Source organism: Mus caroli, unplaced genomic scaffold (assembly GCF_978045245.1).
Source record: "Mus caroli unplaced genomic scaffold, Mus_caroli_1 scaffold_2, whole genome shotgun sequence".
In the NCBI taxonomy this organism is placed as follows: Eukaryota; Metazoa; Chordata; class Mammalia; order Rodentia; family Muridae; genus Mus; species Mus caroli.
This window is the reverse complement of record NW_028227257.1, coordinates 148,605,970-148,626,877: the sequence shown is the minus strand read 5'-3', so window position 1 is coordinate 148,626,877 and position 20,908 is coordinate 148,605,970. Positions and strand designations below refer to the sequence as shown.

The 20,908-nt window shown below is 53.1% G+C and overlaps 1 protein-coding gene across 8 annotated transcripts in view; it reads right to left on the bottom strand.

The window, feature by feature from the left end:
* Positions 1-371: 371 nt before the first annotated feature.
* Positions 372-20,908, bottom strand: part of Dnm1 (dynamin 1) — a 44,558-nt gene continuing 24,021 nt past the window's right edge. For 2 of the 8 annotated variants that reach the window (XM_029471163.2, XM_029471206.2), the window contains exons 11-22: positions 19,707-19,793; positions 15,356-15,426; positions 15,118-15,169; positions 14,875-14,886; positions 12,289-12,402; positions 8,705-8,814; positions 7,654-7,765; positions 7,209-7,220; positions 6,735-6,905; positions 4,563-4,804; positions 4,005-4,220; positions 372-1,524 (exon numbers count right to left, since the gene is read on the bottom strand). In XM_029471163.2, coding sequence (XP_029327023.1) covers positions 1,452-1,524; positions 4,005-4,220; positions 4,563-4,804; positions 6,735-6,905; positions 7,209-7,220; positions 7,654-7,765; positions 8,705-8,814; positions 12,289-12,402; positions 14,875-14,886; positions 15,118-15,169; positions 15,356-15,426; positions 19,707-19,793 — 1,272 coding nt within the window. In that variant the 3' untranslated portion in view covers positions 372-1,451. Of the gene's footprint in view, positions 1,525-2,313; positions 2,351-4,004; positions 4,221-4,562; positions 4,805-6,734; positions 6,906-7,208; positions 7,221-7,653; positions 7,766-8,704; positions 8,815-12,288; positions 12,403-14,874; positions 14,887-15,117; positions 15,170-15,355; positions 15,427-19,706; positions 19,794-20,908 lie in introns of all 8 variants that reach the window. The other 6 variants (XM_085835025.1, XM_029471169.2, XM_021182417.3 and 3 more) reach the window with 4 other exon arrangements.

Below are 20,908 nucleotides of genomic sequence, written 5' to 3'. Positions count from 1 at the left end.
GTGCCACGGGGCTACAGTGACAGGGCTTCCTTACTGAGTAAGAGAGTCAAGCCTGACATATAGTATACATAGGTGGGACTTGGGGTGCAGCAACTAAGGGTGCTGACTTCCAGGCCAGGCCTCTTACATTCTGACCCTTCCCCTTAGTCTGTCCATACTAGAGGCCTGTTTTGTTCTTTAGGCTGTTCACAGCATCCTGGCTGAGCTCGTGATACTGCCCCCTAGTGGTAGAAGCAGGATTTGTAGGATGAGGACCTGCTAAACTCACCTTACAGCACCCTAGCAAGGGCCTTTCCTCACCCTCCATTCAGTGCCCAGTTTACACCGTCCTCTCAGCCCCAGAGAACACAAACCAGCAGAGGTACACACAGTTCCCCATGATCCAGAAATGGGTTTTATTCTCAGCCAAGAGACAGCAAGACTGGTGGCTACCAGAGAACTGCACAGCTGCTGCTGCTGCAGCATCCCCTTGCTGCAGGGTGGGGATGGCCAAGGGGATGGCTGTCCACAGGCCAGGAGACAGGGGGGCTCACTGGAGGGGGGTTGTCAGGATGACAGCGTTCCCTTGTTGGACCACAAGACTCCACAAGGACAGCATGGTGGTTGATTCTGACACTACAGGCGAGGCTGTGTCAGCCATATATATGTATATATATGTATATATAGGTATATTTATAGATATTTATAGAATGTTGCAGGAGCAATACCACAGAGGGGCACAAGTTTTCACCAACATCACATCTGGATGTGTCAGCTCACCACTACAACAGACTAAGTCACAGATGATGAATAGGACGCTTTGGGGCCGGGGGAGCCACTGTCAAGTCACAGAACAGCTGTCCAGGCAGGCTTGGTAAGGGAGGTCTCCGAGGAGTAGGAGGGATCTGGTTAGAGGTCGAAGGGGGGCCTGGGGCTCTCAGGACGGGACGGACTTGCCTGACCCGATCGGCTGGCAGTTGGAGAGAAAGCCAAGAGAGAACGGAAGAGAGAAAAGGAAGGAGAGCTGGTAAGGCAAGAGCAGCCACCTCCAGCAGAGGCAGGGGCTGAGGCAGGTGTGGATGTGGGCAGGGTTCCCAGAAGAGACGCACAGTTGATGAATGAAAGAGGGAAGATGGGGTGCTGGGCTGTAACTAGCAGGTAGTCTGAGTAGAGGCTGGTGGCCCTCTCTTGCCACACACACGGCCTCTCACACACCACCCAGGCAATGCACCACAGGGCCTCCCTCATTTTTGCTCACTGTCTCTCATCTCACTGGCTCAGGGCCACCCCAAGCCTCAGGGAGTCCCATGTAACAGCCATGAGGCCAGAAGTGCTTGAACCAGGAGATCGAAGCTAAAGGGGATGGCTGGAGGGAGCGCTGGAGGCCCCTCAGGTGGTCAGAAAGTCAGGAGTCCTCTGAGGGGACCCTGGGGAGGCTGGGAGGCAGGCAGCCGATGCCTGCGGCCACAGACTTATAAGTCTAAGAGGGGAGCCTCCGTTGGTCGGGGGGCTGCAGGTCTCGTAGGTGAGGCTGGGCCCTTCCTGCTGGGGAAAAGCAGAAGGGTGAGCGTCAATGGCTGGGGAAGAGTTGGGACAGGGTAACCGAGACCTGTGGCCAGCCAGGCAGAACTCAAGTTGACTTTCCCAGTCAGTAGACAATGCAGTGCCTTCGGCTAAAAGGCACAGGTCAGATGTTGGAGCTGATGGGCTGGCTCTATATTGAGGGCTGACGAGGTGGCTGTTAACTACAGGTGTGCAATGTCAAGGATGAATGAGATCTTCACCTTGCCTGCGAGCCCTCAGGAGCTGGCAGAAAGGCAAAGGCTCTTAAGTGATCTAAAGTCACCAGTCAGAGCCCTGGCTCTGCGATTATCATGCTTGCCCTGTGGTGAATTTAGTTGCCGTGCTCCTAGGCTGGAAGGAGAAAGCTTTTATCTTGGCAGCATAGTTCAGAGTAGGTATGAAGAGGGGGTCCTAACACTTCTGGCCCCTTCAGAGGCTGAAGACACCCTCTCCTAGTTCTTAGACCCTACACTGTCAACAGTGGTCTGGTGTCTCCAGGGAGCACCCACATCTACCGTCTTGGACATGAAACCTGTTCCAAGAGCCCTCAGTTTAAGCAAGAAGGCCTTGAGTAGTGGCGCTGAGTCCCGAGGCTCACTGGAAAGGGAAGTGAGAGAGCCAGCTGGAAGAGGACAGGAAGAGGGAGTCCAGAGCTGCAGGAGAAGGAGGGGCCTGGCTCAGGGGTCCCAGGTGTCCTCAGCATGGAGCTGGTGCAGCGAGGAGGGAGGGGTAGACACACTGTTCATGCAGCAGGCTGAGAGCATAACCTACCGTAGCTGACACTCCTCAGGGGTCACTGATAGTGATTCTGAAAGACAGCACGAAATCAACAGGGCAGTTCACAAACACACAGGTGGGCCAGGCTGGGGGTTAGGGGACACACACACGCACACGCCTGGGCGTGCACACACATGCTGTGAGGCCTTAAGGCCCTGCATGCACACATTAACACACATGCCCACAAACACGCATACATCTCCCTCCCACCTCCCAGTGCCCAGCACCATTGCCGGCCAATACGTCGTGCAGCACGAATCTGGGACATGCAGCCACTCAGCACACTGAAGCACACGCATGAGCTGTCACAACACAGAAGCTCGCCTGCACAGAGAAGGCCTTTGCACCAGCTCCCTGCACATTCAGGCCTGGTGTGCTGACAGGGTTACCATAGGGCTCCATAAGGGACAGGGCTTGTGTTTTAGGATCCAGCTGTCATTTTTCTGCTCAAGAACCTTCCATGGCTCCCTATATCATTGAGTCCCTACAAATCTCCAACCTACCCCACCCTACCATTGACCATTAGTAAAGCAGTCCACTATCCCTGTCAATCTGACACTCCCCTGGAGAAATGTCAGGGGACACACACGTATTTAGAAGGAAACTAAAGCCCTGGGAGGGAAAATGACTTGCCTAAGGGAAGTGAACCAATATTTCTGGACTCCCAGTCCTGTCTTAACTGTTCCAGACACCAGAGCCCCACAGAGTAAGCCCATCCCTGCCTTGTTTAGTGTATGGGGGCTAGGCCCCTAGCTCTGTCCAGTCATCTAGATTCCTAGATAGATGCTATTGGTCTATCAGATCATGTGTTCTTTCTCAGAGACCAGCCACAGTCAGCAGAAACAGGGTAGACTGAGTTGGTTTCTAGAGTGAACTTCCTGGAAGGCCAGTCATGGATAAAGAGGCAAAGCCAAGGGATGAAGTATATTCCTTTTTCCTGGAGATCTCAAGCAGCAGGGTAGTCTTTGATCCCTGTCCCTACCCACCATCTGGTTTCAGACCACCAGACTGTCCATCATTCCTAGATCCCATCCCCAGCTGCTTTCTATCCTAGTCCGCACCTGGGTGCCGCTCTCACATTCACACCTGTGTGCACGCCCACATACACATCATCACACCTTGCTTGGTCACACAATCACAGCCTGGCCTGATACTGTGGGCCAGAGGCTGAACAGCACTCTGGGACAGCTCAAAAGAGTCAGGGCTGGGAAAAGTGGGGCATCAAGGTAGCTCTGAATGTAACTGAAGAAAACCACACGGTTCAGAGAGGATCTGGGGTCAGAAACCTAGACCTGAGGTAGGCTCACCAGGAGCTGGGCCCGGTCAGTGAAGGGTGGAATGGAGGAGGATGGAAGGCAAGGGTTTAAGAAATGCAAAGTGTGGGAGCCACAGAGAGAAAATGAAAAAAAGAGGGAAGCGCCATGCAAGTGCTGAAAAGAAGGGGGCAAGTGGTTTGAGCCCCAGAGCCCCCTCCCCAGAAACGACCACCTCCGGGACTCAGCGCCCCCTGCGGGGCAGGACCGCCTGCCCGTGGCCGCAGGTCCCTTGGCCTTGCATTACGACCCCAACGCCTAAGATGGAGAGGGTCGCTTCTGCTGCTAGGCCGAGGATCTAGATCCGACTCTATCTCCCTCCGGGTTACGCCCGCCTGGCGGCCTTTCCCGGCTCTTTAAGCCCCTACTCACCTGGGGACCCCAGGCGGGGCGCGGTTGGGGCGCGAGGGCACCTGGGGAGGGGGGCCAAAGGGGTCAGGGGAAGCCCCCGGCCTGGAGGGCACGGGGGGCGCCCCCCCCAGGGCGGATCCAGCAGGCGGAGGCCCAGGAGCAGGGCCCCGCGATCCGGGCCGGGCTGGGGGCACGGCGGGGGCTCGGCGCTGCGGCGTGGGGCTGGACGTGGGCGATCTACCGGCGACAAGAGCAAAAGAAGCGCGGAGCAGAGATGAGCGGCTCCGCCCCCAACAGAGACCCCGCCCTCAGCCCAGGCTGTCCCCGCCCATGCAGCAAGCCCCGCCCACAGCAGCCTTAGCTAGGGAGCCTAAGCCGGATCCCCAGCGGCGCCACCCACCCTGCAGCCAGCGCTCTTGGCAAGCCCCGCCCCGCAACAAGCCCCGCCCTCTTCTAAGCTCCTCCCCTCGCTCCAGGTGGGAGCCCCCGAGACCCCGGCGCGCCACTGCCTGGTCCCGGCCCTCCTCCCGCGGGCCCCGGGCTGGGGGGCTTTGGGGCCGTGGGGGCCGGCCCTGGTACCTGCGTCCGGCCGGTACGCTCTGCACCTGCAGCCAGGAGTCGTCCACGGGCGGGGGCATGGGCGTGCTGACGGTGGTCGTGTTGATGTCGCCGATAATGCTGAGCGCCTCCTTCAGTGCGTGGTACATGCGCAGCATCTCGTCGCGCCGCTGAGCCTGCTCGGCCGATTCTTCCATCAGTGTGTTCTGGTCCCCGCAAGAGTACAGGTTGGCCAGCAGCTCAGAGAAGATAAACTCCTTGGTCTGTGCACAGACGGAGAAGGAAGGAAGGAAGCTAGAACCTGAAGACCCCGCCACCTTGTCGCAGGCCAGACCTGCTGGATCTGGGTACAGAACTGGGAGCTGGGGTTTGGTATTTCAGATGGCTACTTCTGCTTGATGCCTAAATTCGCAGGTCTCTTCAAATCCCATCTTAATGTCCTTTTCTCAGACACGAATACACAGCGGGATAGGGAAGTCACCTGTCCTAGGCGTCAGATCCGGGAGGAGACTCAGAACCTAGCCTGTCACTAGGACAACTGCCTACCCTGAGTCCTTAAGGAAGAAAATAACAAATCTATAACTATAATGTGTCATTGTACTGAGTGACAGGTGTCCAAGTGTGTAGTGGAAGTTTAGTGCCCACCTCAAATGCCAAGGCATTCTTATCCCACCCAGTCTGGGACAGTCTTGTGAACTGCTGGTTTCTTTGCAGCTTCCTCCAATCTCACTGACTCCTTTTCCAAAATCTACTGACCACATACCACGGGCCAGGCTTCGTGCTGCTCCACACCTCATATGCATTCTGTCCTCAACTCTATCATCGACGGCCATATTTTACACACTGGGAAACAGACTCAGAGATTACATAGACTCAGACCCACATAGGGAATCTGTGGGAAAGCCAACAGCATTCCACCCAAGTTGTGCTTCCTGGAGCCTGCTTTTTCACAGCCCCAGGTCTGTGCTGGACCCGTGAGGTGAGGTGTGTTTCAAGGTAGTATCTGAAATTCTCAAAAAGCCACGATTCCTAGCTCCTCCCAAACACATGTGTTTGGGTCAACTTAGGTATCTTATTTTTCAACTTTTTTTTTTTTTTTAATTTATTATATGTAAGTACACTGTAGCTGTTTTCAGACATTCCAGAAGAGGGCGCCAGCTCTCGTTGCGGATGGTTGTGAGCCACCATGTGGTTGCTGGGATTTGAACTCTGGACCTTCGGAAGAGCAGTCGGGTGCTCTTACCCACTGAGCCATCTTATTTTTCAACTTTAAGTGTCCTGAAATTCAAATTAAGATGAAGTATTTCCACTGAATATGTAACCTCATGGGGAGATTTAAAAAAGACTTAGGGGGAAATGGTAGGCAACATATCCTGTAAATTAATGTTTTCTAGATTGGGGCCAGGTGTAGTAAATAGACCACAACTGTCATCTCAGTACTGAGAAGCCAGGAAGAGATCAGCCACAAGTTTGAGGCCAGCCTGGTCTCTACAGCAAGACTCCATCTCAAAACAATATTTTGGATATCTTGGGTTTAAAATAAATACTATCAAAATGAAGGGTTTTGGAACTAGGCATAGTGATGCACGCCTTTAATCCCAGCACTTGGGAGGCAGAGGCAGGTGGATCTCTAGTTCAAGGCCAGCTAGAGCTACAGAGTCCCTGTCTTGGAAAAAAAAATAATAAAAAGTTAAGGGTTTGGGGACTATGGGATGATTCAGTGGGTAAAGGTGCTTGCTGATAAGCCTAATGATCTGAGTTCAATCCTTAAGACCTACATGGTTAAAGGAGAAAACAAACTTGCTCAAGTTGTCCAGGACCAACAGACAACACAAAGGCAAGTGTTCCCCTGCCCCGTGCATTCATTTTTTTATTTATTTTTATTTTTTGAGACAGGGTTTCTCTGTGTAGCTCTGGCTGTCCTGGAACTCACTCTGTAGACCAGGCTGGCCTCAAACTCAGAAATCCGCCTGCCTCTGCCTCCCAAGTGCTGGGATTAAAGGTGTGTGCCACCACGCCCGGCACCCTGTGAATTCGTAAATAATGTGATAAAAAGAAATAAGCCAACCGGCTGCTTGGTCTTACACCAGCACGCTGCACACCCCACAGCGATGTACACACATTGTCACACTGCACACCCCACAGCGATGTACATGCATTGTCACGCTGCATAGCCCACAGCGATGTACATACATTGTTGATCATGAGGTGCATGATGGTCTTGGGCATGAGATCCCGCACGGTCTTGTTGACAATGGCCATGTACGAGTCTACCAGGTTCCGGATGGTCTCCACCTGGCGCTCCAGCTGAGGGTCCATCGAGTGCATGAAGCTGTCAGAGCCGTTCTCCTCAGTCTCACTGGCCTGCCATTGGGAACACAAGGCATCAGTGTAGCAGGGCTTGTGCAACCAGACTCCAGGAGTCACTAAAAGACCTCAGCCCTCACAAGGGTGCCAGCCACACAGACGCGCTGAGGGCAACTCGGGGCTCCAGCTCACCTCTGTGCCTCGCAGGACCCTGACTCTGCTTATTCAGCCTTGACTTGACTCTAACCCTAGTGGCTAGATTTTGTCTCAGTTTCCCAATCCATACATTAGAAAAGAGCATTTCCAAGCTCCCCCACTTGGCCATTGTGGGTGCCAGACTAGAAGAGACTGTACACTTACTTTCTCCTTGTCCTGAAGGTCCACGTCAGAGCCACAGAAGTCGCATCAGCATGGTCACCGCCACCACCAAGGAGCACATTTGAGAGAGAGAGAAAGAGAGAGAGAGAGAGAGAGAGAGAGAGAGAGAGAGAGAGAGAGGAAGAGATTGTGTGAGCTTAGCACAGTTTACTCTGACCCTGGTACATGTACCCACTGCCACAATGATGGGGCGGGGGAGAGATGTGAGAGGCACCCCTGAAGGCACCAGTGTATGAAAGTACAGGAAACTCTCCTCCAGTAGTGAGGAGAGTGGGAAACCAGAGGGCTTTATTCCAAACTCATATAGGTAGCAAGGGATGCTTGCTCTTTGCGAGTCAAATAAGGGCTCAGAACCTCTCTGAGCCTGGCCCCCTGAAGCCCCCAGGGACAGGCAGCTGGCCTCTCCCCTTACTCCACTGCCACTCACCCCAACACGCTCAGGGTACACGCCAGCCCTCAGGAAGGAAGCCTTCCAACTGTCCACCTCCTCCTGTGTCTCACAGGCCAGTTCCAGCTGCCGGTAATCCTTGTAGACATTCCTGCAGGATTGAGTAGGCGGGAGGAGAGATGAAGGCAAGCCCCACCCTGCTCAGGGGATGAGGACATGTGAGCTTTAGGGAGCTTTAGGGTCCTCGTGTTTAGTACCCATCACTGAAACCTCAGTGTTCTCATTCGGGAGGTAGGTTGGTAATGATTCCTGTCTGGTAGGGCCACTGGGATGCTTCAGGGTAACAAGTAGCTCAGAGTGTAGATGAGACAGAAGCCAGGCATGGACACACACTAATCCCTGTACTTGAGAGTCCAAGGAGATGCTTCAGTTTGAGGCCAGTCTGGACTACATAAATGAGACCCTGTCTCAAAAGGAAAGGAGAAAGGAGACAGGCAGTCCAGCCCTGGCGTGGGTCTCAGGACCTTTTAAGCAGATGGTAGCTGTTTGCAATTCTTATCTCTGAGTACGAAAGAGCCCACACACTTAAGAGCCAGCCTGGAGCCAGGCAGCAGTGGCACATGCCTTTACACCCAGCACTTGGGAGGCAGAGGTAGGTGGATCCCTGTGAGTCTGAGACTAGCCTGGTCCCAAGTGAGTTCCAGGACAGAAGAAGAAAAGAAAGGAAAAAAAAAAAAAAAAAAAAAAGAGGGGGTGGTGAAGAGCCAGCCTGAAACTGGAAAGTGAGCTCTAGTCCCGAACTCCTTCCAGAAGAGACAATCTTTCTGCTTTTTGTTTCTAGCACCTGGCAGAGTATTCTGTGAGGGGCAGACAAGAGGTAAGTGGCTGTGAGAAAGGAGGGGTGGGAGGAGGGAGGGGAGGAGGGAGAGGGAAGGAGGATGCTTAGACATGGCCCTAGCACTCAGGAGAAACTTTGTAGCTATTGATGACAGGTCCCTGGATTTGTGTACCCATTCTCTACACAGCAGGCAATGGTTTGGGCCTTTCAGGGTCTAGGGTCTCAGCAGCTCAGCAAGGGGCAGGTAGGCACCTCTGCTCTGTGTTGAAGAGGGCAAAAATATGCTTGCTTGACATGAAGCCCTTCTCCACATCACGCAGCTTCAGATTGTCCACAGACAGCATGTACTTCTTCTCTTTCTCCTGTTGAGAAGGGAGGGGGCAGGGATCAGCCTGGTGCTGCCAAGCCTCCGTCCCTCAGACTGATTCATGTTGGTGAACACCCCAAGTAGTCCTGGGCTGTAGCCCTTCCCGCTGCACGTGTGTTTACTGCACATACAGTAAACTCCGGCCCCATCTGGATATCACCAGCCTCCAGACCCACATAGCTTTCGAGCCAATCGCGAGCAGCCCTGTATATATGCCACGGTATAAGGGACTGGCAAAGGCCGTCGGGCCAATGGGGTCTCCCTCATCCCACCTAAAGCAAGTCCTGGAGACAAGCCAGGCTGGGCCTCAGGCAGGGATGGCTCGCATGAGGCTCTCTTGCCTTTCAGCCTGGCTGCCTCTGACTTCATTTCCTGACTACAGAGATGGGGGGCGGGGGGGTACACTAGCCTTGGAGGCTTCAAAGGGCTGGCTCGGCCCACTCCCCGTCTCCCCCTTCCAGCCACCCATGTGTTACCAATCAGACACACAGCACAAGCCTGGAAATTGTATGTGTATAAACATGTGTGTGGTTGTGTGGCCAAGAATTGCAGGGCCAATCGAGTCTGTCGCTATTGTGTTCATAGGACATAGGTGTACGTATGCACAGGCCTATAGGGTAATGTGATCGTGCCATTGTGGATGTGTGTGGTGATTGTGACTAGGACATAATAAGACTTCAGGGCCATGTGCTCACAGAGGGTTTGTGCAGTGAGCTAGACATGTCTGGGTTGTTTGGTGGATGAAGTTGTATAAATCTGTAGACAGATATGTCTGTGTCTGTAGCCTCTGTGTTCCAGGGGAAGAGTTCAGGGAGCCTGGGAGGGGACACCCCAGATGGGCACCAGGAAGGAGAAGTTTCTGCCGCCTGGGTCACAAGGGTCCCACCCAATGCGTAGGATCTCTGCAGGATGGATGCTCTGTGTGGGGTTCCACAAGCCTCGTCTTGGATCTCAGGTGGGGGCTGGGTTTAGGAGGACCTTGCTTTCCCACCCTGGCGTCATCTCCACCCTTCTGCCCCCAACACCCGCCTGGCCTGTGCAGCCACATAAAGCCCTCTTTATGCCAGGCGGGTGGCCGGGAGCCCCAGAGGGCGGCAGGGGGAGGAGAGGAGGAAGTTGCACACACGGCCAGGGAACATCTGGAACCCATCTAGGGAGGCCCGCCACAGCCGCCTTGTGCTCCGGGTTGGACACTAGGTAGGAGTGGCCTCCTCCCCCTGCCCTCCCTTCCTGCCGGCCCCCTCCCCAGGCCCCTCCTTCCCAACCCAGCTCCCGCTCACCCCTGCCACGTCAAAGGAGGCAGAAGGGGAGTCGGGAGCGGAGAGGGACCACGGCTGGCTGGCTGGGGCTGGGGACATGGGAGCTGGGACTGGGTGCATCGGTATCTCCAGGGGATGGGACCAAAGCTCCCATCGGATGGACAGACGCTGCTGCCTGGATGGACCAGAGGATACCTCCACTCCGTCTACCCAGTGTTTAGACTACCTGTTCAGGACTCCCAAATTGTACAGTAGTCTGCACATTGGTTAGGCTGGGCTGGGTTAGACCCTCGGCACCGTCGCTGGAGAGCCGCACCAACCCCCCTGCTGTCTTCTAGTACCAGAGCCTGGACCTGGGGCAGGGAGGTGGGGGCGGGGGGGGGCACGGGGTGGACTGGGAGGAGGCGCAGGGCTTTGTGACTGCCATCGCGCTGCGGGACACATAGGAGGTTGTGGTGATGGGGGAGGGCATCGGAGTAAGACGAGGGAAGAGGGTGGGGTGGGGGAGGTTGTTGGAGTGGGTGACTGCCTGTCTGTCAAAAGGTTTCCTTAACCCAAAGACTAAAAAGCAAATGGCTGGGCTGAGGGGACCAGACCCCTGCCCAAGCCCAACTCCAGGTACCCTAGTGCAAAACCGAACTCCCATCCCAACAATGCACTTCAATGCTCACACTAGCTCAGAGGTATACATCTGTGCACCCCAGCTTTGAAGCACACATCCATGCCCAGGCACGCGTGCGTGTGCGCGCGCGCACACACACACACAAATTCACACTTAAGTGCATGCATTCGCACTCAGACACACAACCTCACAATGGGATGCTCCCTTCCCCCACTCTCACATCCCAAACACACACACACACACACTCAAATATCCCTCGTTCACATTCTCCCGCCTCCAGCCCCCCCCCCTACACTGACACTCAGTACAGACAGTAAAGTCACATGCTAGCACATAAATTCACACCTAGGTGTTTATACTCCAACACACAACATGCACACACACATATACTGGCAACATCCATAAGACACACAGAGACACACACAGAGGCCCCACCTCTCTACATCCAATACTCAGCTAGGTTCCACATACAACTAAACACAAAACTTAAAAAAAAAAAAAAAGACTCACCCGGGTATTTATACAGACAGATATGTGCTTTTCAGTTTAGCTCACTGGGTAGCCAGATATGGGGCCACCATTCCCCCAACTCTGTATAAGGATCTTAGATATGGGAATAGGAGATGCACGGGGGCCGCCTAGGGGGGCTGCCAGGGGATATAGGACGCCACCTCCCAGTCCCACACCACATCACACTCCAGCCCTTCCAGGGGCCCCTGTGCTTGAGGAGAGGCCAGGGTTGGGGTAATGAGGTCCAGATGGCTTGGCGCCCCCACCCCTAGTGACGACAGAGGACCCCGCCCAAGGTGGGGAGGTGGAGCCCCTTCCCAAGGCAGACTTGGAAGAGACAGTGATCAAGGAGGGGCCATGATGGCGCAAATCACAGCCCCCCCAACACACACTCTAAAATGCTACTGCCCCATTGAGAGCACCCTGTCTTATGGTAGTCCCCTCAGGAGAAAGAGGCTCCCTTCCCCCCACTCCTTGGCCAGCTGGAGTTCATTACCACAACACCCCCCTGTCTGCTCCCCCCCCATTCTCGCTGGTCACCTCTGGAATCCAGATGTGAAAGCCAAACAGACTCATTCTTAAAGGAGACCAGTAACTGGAGGAGACTGGTGGGGGCCTCTAGGTGCCCTAGCAGGCAAGGGGCTATTCTGGGGGTGGGGGGGAGGCAGGGGCTGGCTCCGTAGGCCATCATCACTACTGGTCCCCTGGCCTGGAAGAATCCTGAACAGCTTGCCTTGGTTGGCAGGGACTGAGGGTACTGGGGTGCAGGAGTTAACTGAGTGTCTGGCAGCTGGACATGTGTGTGTCATGGTCCTGTAAGGGCCACAGAGGAGGAGGCACGCCTTGGAGTGAGAAAACAGGAAGGCCACTGGGCTGCCGGGTCAGGGAACGGCACCCAGCAACCCTGCCTTCCCACTCGAGGGTGCTTCCAAGCCTGCCATCTTCTCCTTCCAGCCTGGATGAGAGGGTGACTCTCTGATTGTACATCCTCCTCTGCACCCTGGTACAAGTCTTTTCAGACCCCTGGGGTGTGGCCTAGTCCACATGACCCTTGACAGACAGCAATCCCCTGACTCACCTCATCGTCCTTGTACCAGGACAGATTCTCAGCAGTCAGCACAAACCAGTACTCCTTGGAGCCTCCCTTCATGATGCCGATGTTGTTGATGGTCAACCACCCCTTTCGAATGACCTGGAACGGGGAGTGGGGGAGGAGGTCAGTGGGCATGGGCCCGGCTTCCCCATGGAGGAGGGGAGGACTGAAGAGGCCTTCAAAAGCCGCTTCTCCAATTCTCTGAGGCCCGACCGGTCAGAGAGGGTGGGGGCCAGACCTGCCCTGATCTGAACCACAAGTGAAGAGAGTGGAAGACAGGAAAGCAAAGGTCAGCTCCAGATAGAGTGCCTTCTATCTGCCAGAGATGTAGGAGCCAGGGATTGGCCACTTAATAGAGGGTGAGTGCCCCGTCGCTAACAGTATGCAAGCAGAGTTTGGCGGATGTAAGGGTAAGGGAATTCCAAGCATCGTTTGAGGGTCCCAAACGCGGGTTCCTAACCCTAGCAACCTGTACTTGCTGCGGTTGCCCCTCTTCCCTGTTGCCTGGTGTGTGCCTACTTGCCCTCTGGTGTCCATTCAGACTTACACGGTGAGCAGCTCTCCCTACCCCCCACGCCAATCAGAAGCACAGTAATGATCTCTGATCAGTCTTTTATGTTTGCTTCTGTAACAGAGACTGCAATTTTAATCCTCTCTCTCTCTCTCTCCCCTCCCACCCTCTCCAGAAAGAACGATATTACCCCACTTATACAACCTTTCCTGTTAATGCATCCATCTCCCAGTGCCCCTCATCACTTTGTAGAGTGCTGGTCAGTCAGTAAGTGATGGATGGATGCTTGTGGTGACATGAATACAGGAACACTGAGCTGTTACAGTTCTAAGAGCCTTTGGGGCCGAAGGGAGAAGCAAAGCCACCCATCTCTCTCTCTCTCTCTCTCTCTCTCTCTCTCTCTCTCTCCCTCTTTCTTCAGACACCCCAGATCTCATTATGGATGGTTATGAGCCACCATGTGTTTGCTGGGATTTGAACTCAGGACCTCTGGAAGAACAGTCAGTGCTCTTAACCACTGAGCCATCTCTCCATCCCGCCACCCATTTTTCAGGCCTGAACTTCCTATCAAAAGTCGGGAGTAACAAGAGTCCATGTCCAGAGGTCTATTACAACACCCCCCCCCAGGCCGTGCTTGTTCCCCAAGCCCCGCCCCCTGCTGCTGTGATCCTGACTGGAGGGACTGTGCCCTGCTCCCTCCATGGCCCTTACTTCATGGGTGCTGCTCTGGAGGCCTGGGTGCACATCTTGCTTCCAGCCTTTCCCGACCCTCTCCAGCTTCTGAGAACCTCACTGGGAATTGAAATCACACAGTCCACCAGCACCCGAGCAGAGGGGAGATCACCGCTGCTTTGGTCAATTAACAAATTAGCAGGGTGGCTGGGACCAGACACCTCGCCAGCCCTCTCCCAGCCTGCCAGTAGGATCCCCTCAGTGCCTGCCTTTGGAGCAGAGTCTGTTGCTGTCCCATGATCTGGCTGCACACTGTGCACTCTGCTTCCTGGCTGACTTAGCCTTTCCCTCCTCTTAGCCACGCCCAAGCCTATGTTCTCTCTCACCTGCCTACCTAGCTCCCGTGCGGAGTACCTGAGCTGGAGAGTCTCATCCTACCCAGGACTCTCAGAGGCCCTACCAGGGCCCTGTCTATAGGTACTAGGCCTTCATGGGGCAGAGGCAGGGATGGGGCAGGGGCAGGCTCTGAACCTTCCTGAGATACAATTTCTTTTGGTCTTCCTTCTCTGAGCACCTACTGTGAGTTGAGACTCAGAACCTGGGCTGGGAGATGACCAAGGCCCAAAGCTGGGTGGGAAACAGTTATCACACCAGTTACAGCCTCTGGAAACAATGTGGGAAATACTGAAGACTCCAGGTCTCCTGTGCATAACTGGATTGGGGCAAGGGAAGCTGATAAGCGCTGTTTCCACAGCCATTTGAAGCATGGGGCAAGGAGCCAGGCGAGGAGACCAGCCTTCTGACTTCATCATGTCTTAACTCTCCATTGGGGGTCACTGTCTGCTTCCTTTAAAAAAATATTTATTTTATGTCTATGAGTACACAATAGCTGTCTTCAGACACACCAGAAGAGGGCATTAGATCCCTTCACAGACGGTTGCAAGCCACCATGTGGTTGCTGGGAAGTGAACTCAGGACCTCTGGAAGAGCAGTCAGTGCTCTTAACCACAGAGCCATCTCTCCAGCCCTCCACTGTCTGCTTCTTAAGAACATGCCTGTCTCATACCCACTCCAAACAGTCACTAAGCATTCCTCCAACAGACTTTTAAAGAGCATCTACCTAGCCCTGGACCCATCCATCCCCGTGTAGGGTAGCTCTGCCTACAGCAGGTGCTTGGCTTGTGTGCACTTATAGATGGGTTATGGGACTGTGAGCATGGCTGGGCCTTTCTCTGTCCTGTGGAGCAGGTGTGAAAATTATGTGCTGGTATGTGTAAGGCGCTCAGACAAAGGGTGCCCTCTGCCCCATGCAGATCCCCATCACCAGCAAGACTCCCCGTCACTGCACAAGCCAAGACCCCCTCCCCGCCCCCAGTCCTGGTACTCACCAGAATCTCATCCTGCAAAGAGGTAACCATAGCAACCAGGAGAAGTAACCATAGCAACCAGGAGAAGCATCATTGGGGAGAGAGGAAAGAGGATTACTGAGGCAGAGTGAGAAGCTTGTGGCTGGCAGAGGGCAGGCTCTCTGGCCCCTGTAGGACCCTTCCCATTGGGAGAGGGAGTTCTCAGAGCTCCAAGTCCTTCCGGCATCCTCCATCCATTGGCATGGGAGACTGGGGCCCACTCACCTGGTTCCCTGAAGTCTTCTTCTTGTTCATCTGGTTGCTCCTCTGCTGAGCACTAATGGGAGAGAGGGGAGGAGTCTCAAAATTTCTCTCAAGAGGCCCAGCTCCACTGCTCACTGCTCATACGGCACAGTACGTAGAGGGTTAAGCTGGCAGAACTGGAATCTACATACACACATGTGCACATATGCATGCTTATGTGCATGCACACACACAGAGGATCACTCCTGGGAACACTCACTTGGCAAAGCCTATGAAGTCTTCGTGGTTGGTATTCATGTAAGCCAGCTCAATGTCGATGAGAAGCATGACCTTCAAGGGTCCCCAAGTCGGTGAACAAATAGAAAAGATGACACAGAGTTTAAGAATGATGATAAGCTAGGAGAGAGATGCTTTTGGTACATTTAGAAGGTTAGGATCCATAATAAATAAAAAGTCCCTATAGTCAATAATTGAAAGACAAAAGAAAAGACAGGTCAAGCCTGGCAAGGTGGCAGGTAGAGGCAGGCAGATCTCTGAGTTCGAGGCCAGCTTGGTCTACAAAGTGAGTTCCAGGACAGCTAGGGCTACACAGAGAAACCCTGTCTCGAAAAACCAAAAAAAAAAAAGTATGCAAAAACTGAATTCATTGTTATATATAATTAATATATGCTAATAAAAACAGTTTTAAAATATGTAAAAATTGTTCACCCTTATTCATAAAGAGCTCCTAGACAATGCAGAAATATCTCCCCCCACTTCTTTTTTTTTAGAGACAGGGTTTCTCTGTGTAGCCCTGGCTGTCCTGGAACTCACTTCGTAGACCAGGCTGGCCTCGAACTCAGAAATCTGCCTGCCTCTGCCTCTGCCTCTGCCTCTGCCTCCCAAGTGCTGGGATTAAAGGCGTGTGCCACCACGCCCAGCAGATCTATCTTAACCCTAATGAATAGTAAGTGTTAATAAAGGTTAGGATAGCATGTACATAGGAAGATGGAACGGTAGCTCTTTTTTTTTTTTTACTTTTGAAGATTTACGGATTATTATTTATGTTATGCGTATGGATGTTTTGTCTGCATGCCTCTGTATGCATCACTTACATACAGTGCCCACAGAGGCCAGAAGAGGGCGTCCAGTCACCTAAAACTGGAGTTACAGGTGGTTGTGGGCTGCCATGTGGGTTCTGGGAACCGAACCCTGGCAGCCAGTCAGTGCTCTTAACCTCTGAGCCATCTCCCCAGACCCAGCGCTGTAACTCTTGTTTTTGTACTGTGGTGGATGGAACACACCTACATACACATACCTACATAAGTGAGGCAGGGGCTGCTGTGAGTAATTAGTGTTACTTGTGGAAGGTGACCTGGTAATGCTTAACATTAAAGTTAACCTTTCTAGAACTGTATCTCAGATAAGTTCATCAAATAATCAAAGATCTAGGAGCCAGAGTGTCCAAGGTGGGTAAAGTTCTCTCTCTCTGTCTCTCTCTGTCTCTCTCTCTCTCTGTCTCTCTCTGTCTCTCTCTCTCTCTGTCTCTCTCTGTCTCTCTCTGTCTCTCTCTCTCTCTCTCTCACAAGATGTTTATATTCACTGCCCAGGCTAGTCTTGAACTCTGGGGTGTAAGCTCTCCTCCGACCTCAGTCTTCCCAGTACCCAGTACCAGGGACAATAGGCCCATGTCTACAAGCTTGGGTGTGGTATAATTTGTAATGGAAGAAATTTGGGAACAAGGCAATGGTCATTAGAGAGTGAAATAGATTAGGTGACCTGACAATGAAAGACTCTGTAGATGTTCAAAAGCATAGGAACATTCTAGGCTGTTGTGGGGGAACACAACACACATACACACTACAAATTCTGAAGTGTGATGCTACTTGTATTTGGGTCTTTTGTTTTGCTGTGGTTTGTTTTGGTTTGGTTTATGAGACAGGGTCTTACACAGCCCAAGTCTGGCTTCAGATTCTTTAGGTAGCTGAGGCTAGCTTTGAATGCCTGATCTTCCTGCCTCTGCCTCCAAAGAGCTGGGGTTCCAGGCAAATGCCACCACGTCCAGCCTTGAGTCTTGATGAAAATGACTGCTGGGTCCACCCCTAAGTCCTCTTCCTTCCATCCTGTGAGCTGGGGCCTGTCCTTCCTGAGGCGGACATTCTGCTGAGGAAGCACTTCTGGACCTGAAGGACTGGCGAACACAAATTACTCTGAAGTGAGTCACTCTTTCAGCATGTCAGAGAGAGCCAGCAGATGCTCAATAGTGTGACTGTGGTCGAGAGAAAGGCACAATGCACCAGAAGAATCTGGTTCCTAGAGGTAGCGCTGAAGCTGGGGGGTGTGGCTCAGGTGACAGAGTCCTTGCCTAGCATGCAGGAAGCCCTGGCTTCATTCTCTAACAAACACCACATAAAGTGGGCATGGTGGCTCATTCCTGTAATCTGAGCATTCAGAGGGGAGGAGCAGGAGGAGGAGGACCGCAAGTTTATCCTCTGCTACGTAGTGAATTCAAAGCAGCCTGGGCTACGTAAGTCCTAACACTCACACATACGCAGTTGGAGGGAGACAGTTGGATGGGGACAGTTGGAGGGAGAGAGGAATGGAGGGGAGAAGGAGGAGGGATGCTGGGTAGCATCACACTGAAGTGATTTGTGGGTAGACGTGGGTGAGAGCGGTGTGTATACCACGTGTGCCCACGGAGGTCAGAAGATAACCTTGACTCTCCTTGCTTGCCGGCTACTTTGGTTGAGACAAGGCCTCTTGCTATTTACCATTGCACACACCAAGCTAGCTGGACCTTGGGCTTCCTGGGGTTCTCATGCCCTCCTCCCCCCCCCAAGAAAGTTATCAAGACAGGGTCCTTCTATGTAGTCCTGGCTGTCCTGGGACTTGCTACTTGCTATCTGGCCTCTAATTCAGAGCGATCCTCTTTCACCTTCTTACGCCACCTTCCAGGAATCCTGGAGCACAGCTGTTCCTAAAGACATTTGGCATAATAAGGACTTAAAAACATGAAGAGAACCAGGGATGCATTGTGGAGAAGGGATATGCGCGAGGACAGGGGTGGGGTGAGAGAACAGGAAGGTGGAGCACCAAGGTAAGTTTAGAGGGGTAACAGACAAAGAGTGGGTAAGTGGTGCCGGCCTTTAATCCCAGCCCTTGGGAGGTAGAGACCGGCGGATCTCTGAGTCTGAGGCCAGCCTGGTCTACAGAGTGAGTTCCAGGCTACATAGTGAGACCCTGTTCTGAGCCTCAGGAGGCCCAAATATCTCTGCTTTTCCCAAAGACAACATCTGGTGTTTAAATCTGTGAATGAATGAATATTTCAGAAACAGAAATGCAAAAGGGGGATCAGCTGTGAGGGCCCAAGGCCAGCCAGAGACTTAGCAGACAGACAGACAGACAGACAGACAGACAGACAGACAGAGGAAGGCCTCAGGGGGACGGCTGCACAGACCTCCAGGAAGCCAAGGATGCTAGACAGACAAAGAAAAAGGAAGGATCTGGAATCTGGATGTAGGGGGTAGGTACACTGCCTGAGGATGAGGCAGGAGGATCATAGGTTTGTGGCCAGCTTAGGCTACATAGTGAGATTTCAGTTTGGGGTGGAGAACAGATGGGAAGAGATGAAGAAAGGGAGGAAGGGAGGGAGGGGAGGAGCAAAAGAAACAAGAAACGGAAGAAGGAGAGAGAGAGAGAGAGAGAGAGAGAGAGAGAGAGAGAGTTGATTGTATAAAGGGTGAAATCAGTGTGGTGGTTTCTCAAATAACTAAACAAATGGGTCAACCCGGGATGCAGCTCAGCGGTAGCCTGTGTGCTCAGCGCATGTCTGGCCCTGCACGCAATTCGCAAGACAACTAGTAAAAACATGGTACGTGGCATCACCATGTGATCACCAATTCTACTTCTGAGTGTAGACCCCAAAGAATTGCAAGTAGGGACCTGAGGCAATATTTGGCCAGCCATATTAATTAGCAGGATTATACACAACAGCCAGAGGGTGGCAGATAAGGGCTGGGGAGATGGCTCAGCGGTTAAGAGCACTGGTTGCTCTTCCAGAGGGCCTGGCTCAATTCCCAGCAACCACATGGAGGTTCACTGTAACTCCACTGCATTTTCCAGTGCACAAAAATGGTACACAGAGACGCGCACAGGCAAAACACCCATCCACGGAAAAAACTTAAGGTGGAAAAGACTGTAGTAGATAAACAAAAACTTAGTATATAGTCAACAGAATATTATTCAGTCATTAAAGAATATTCTGGTAGGTGCTACAATATTTTGGATAAACCTTAAAGGCATTATGCTAAGTGAAACTAGCCAGACACCAAAGGATTGAAATACTGTATGATTTCACTTACCACAGGAACCTAAATAAATTGGAAAGAGAGGGAGCTGTCAGAGGCTGCGAGGGGACTGTTTATGACAAGGACAAAGTCAACACTGCAAGACACAAAGCCTTCTGTGGGTGGTGGCGATGGTACCACGGTGCCAAGCGTACTCAGTACTGCCGAACCGTGCCCTTCAAAAGGGCCACAATGATCCACTTTACATTAACCATGTCATCCCATCAGAAAGCAGAGAGGACCAGAAAGTGATCTTGGAAAGAGGAAAGGAGACCGTGTGCTCACCTGCTCCTTGGTGCGGCCCTCACGTTCCCGGATGTGGGTGGTCACAATTCGCTCCATCTCCTCCCGCAGACGCGGGTATTGCTGCAGCTGGAGAAGGGCAGGAGGAGAGAGAGCCACGTACACACAGGGCCTGGGACATTAGGCACCCAAACCCCCACCTGAGTACAGGGACCCAGGAGCATGTCTTGGGAGCTATGCGTGGGAACACCAACCAGGCCAAGGAGAGCCCCGGGGGCCCCAGGAAGCTGATGGCACCGAACTACGGCCGCTCCTCCACCTAAGTGTGCACTCTAAATGACAGCTCAAGGGTCTTCCCAGTTCCGGGACCATCTTTACTGGCCCACCTTGGCAATTTCATTGGGCAAGAGGCAGTCTCCATGGGGAGAACTACAGAAAGAGCCAGACTGAGGAAGCTACCATCTTAATGTGGCCATCTCAAAGGCCAACCTGGCAGACAGGCCTTTGAGGAGGCATCCTTACTCCCAAGGCGTTCACTGACCCTTAGGGTTACCTCTCTCTTTCCTAAAGGCTCTGAATGACAGCCAGGTGAGAACTGGGGGAGGGGAGGGCTTATGGTGCCAGCTGACCTCCTGAGTCAGGCTGGGGACAGACTGACTCCTTGCCAGAGCCGGGGAAGAGGAGTTACAGGGAATAACAGCTGTCGCACCAGAGGACATGCAGAAGCTACAGGACAAAGGCATGCAAAGACACAGGGACATGCAGAGATGGGGCGTCAGCAGCATGAGCAGTACCCCGCGGGGGCCTGGCTGGGTATAAGCCACCCTGTCCTGTCTCCCTAGGTATGCCTCTGTCTGCCACCATCGCCAGCTACATTTGCCCAGGTCTGAAACTTAGCAGACCTGGTAGTTCCTACTGTACTCTGTGTAGCCAAGGATGACCTTGAACTTCTAGGAACCCTGCTCTTGGCTCAGCCATTCTGCTGTAGCCTCTCTTACATGCTGACCCTTCTGAAAAGCCTGTCCTGCTTGAGGACTGAGAGCTGAGTCTGGGGCCTCCCTGTGCTACCCCAGTCCCTCTCCTCTGGCTGGGTAGTAATTGTGCCTCAGGGCTGTGGCAGGGCTGGACAGCAGCATGTTTAAAGAGGACATGTCGTTGGGATGGGGAGATGAATGGAAGATGAATGTCTTTGCCCTCCTCAATCTTCTGGCTTGGAACCAGCTGTTAGATGGGGTTCCTCAGTG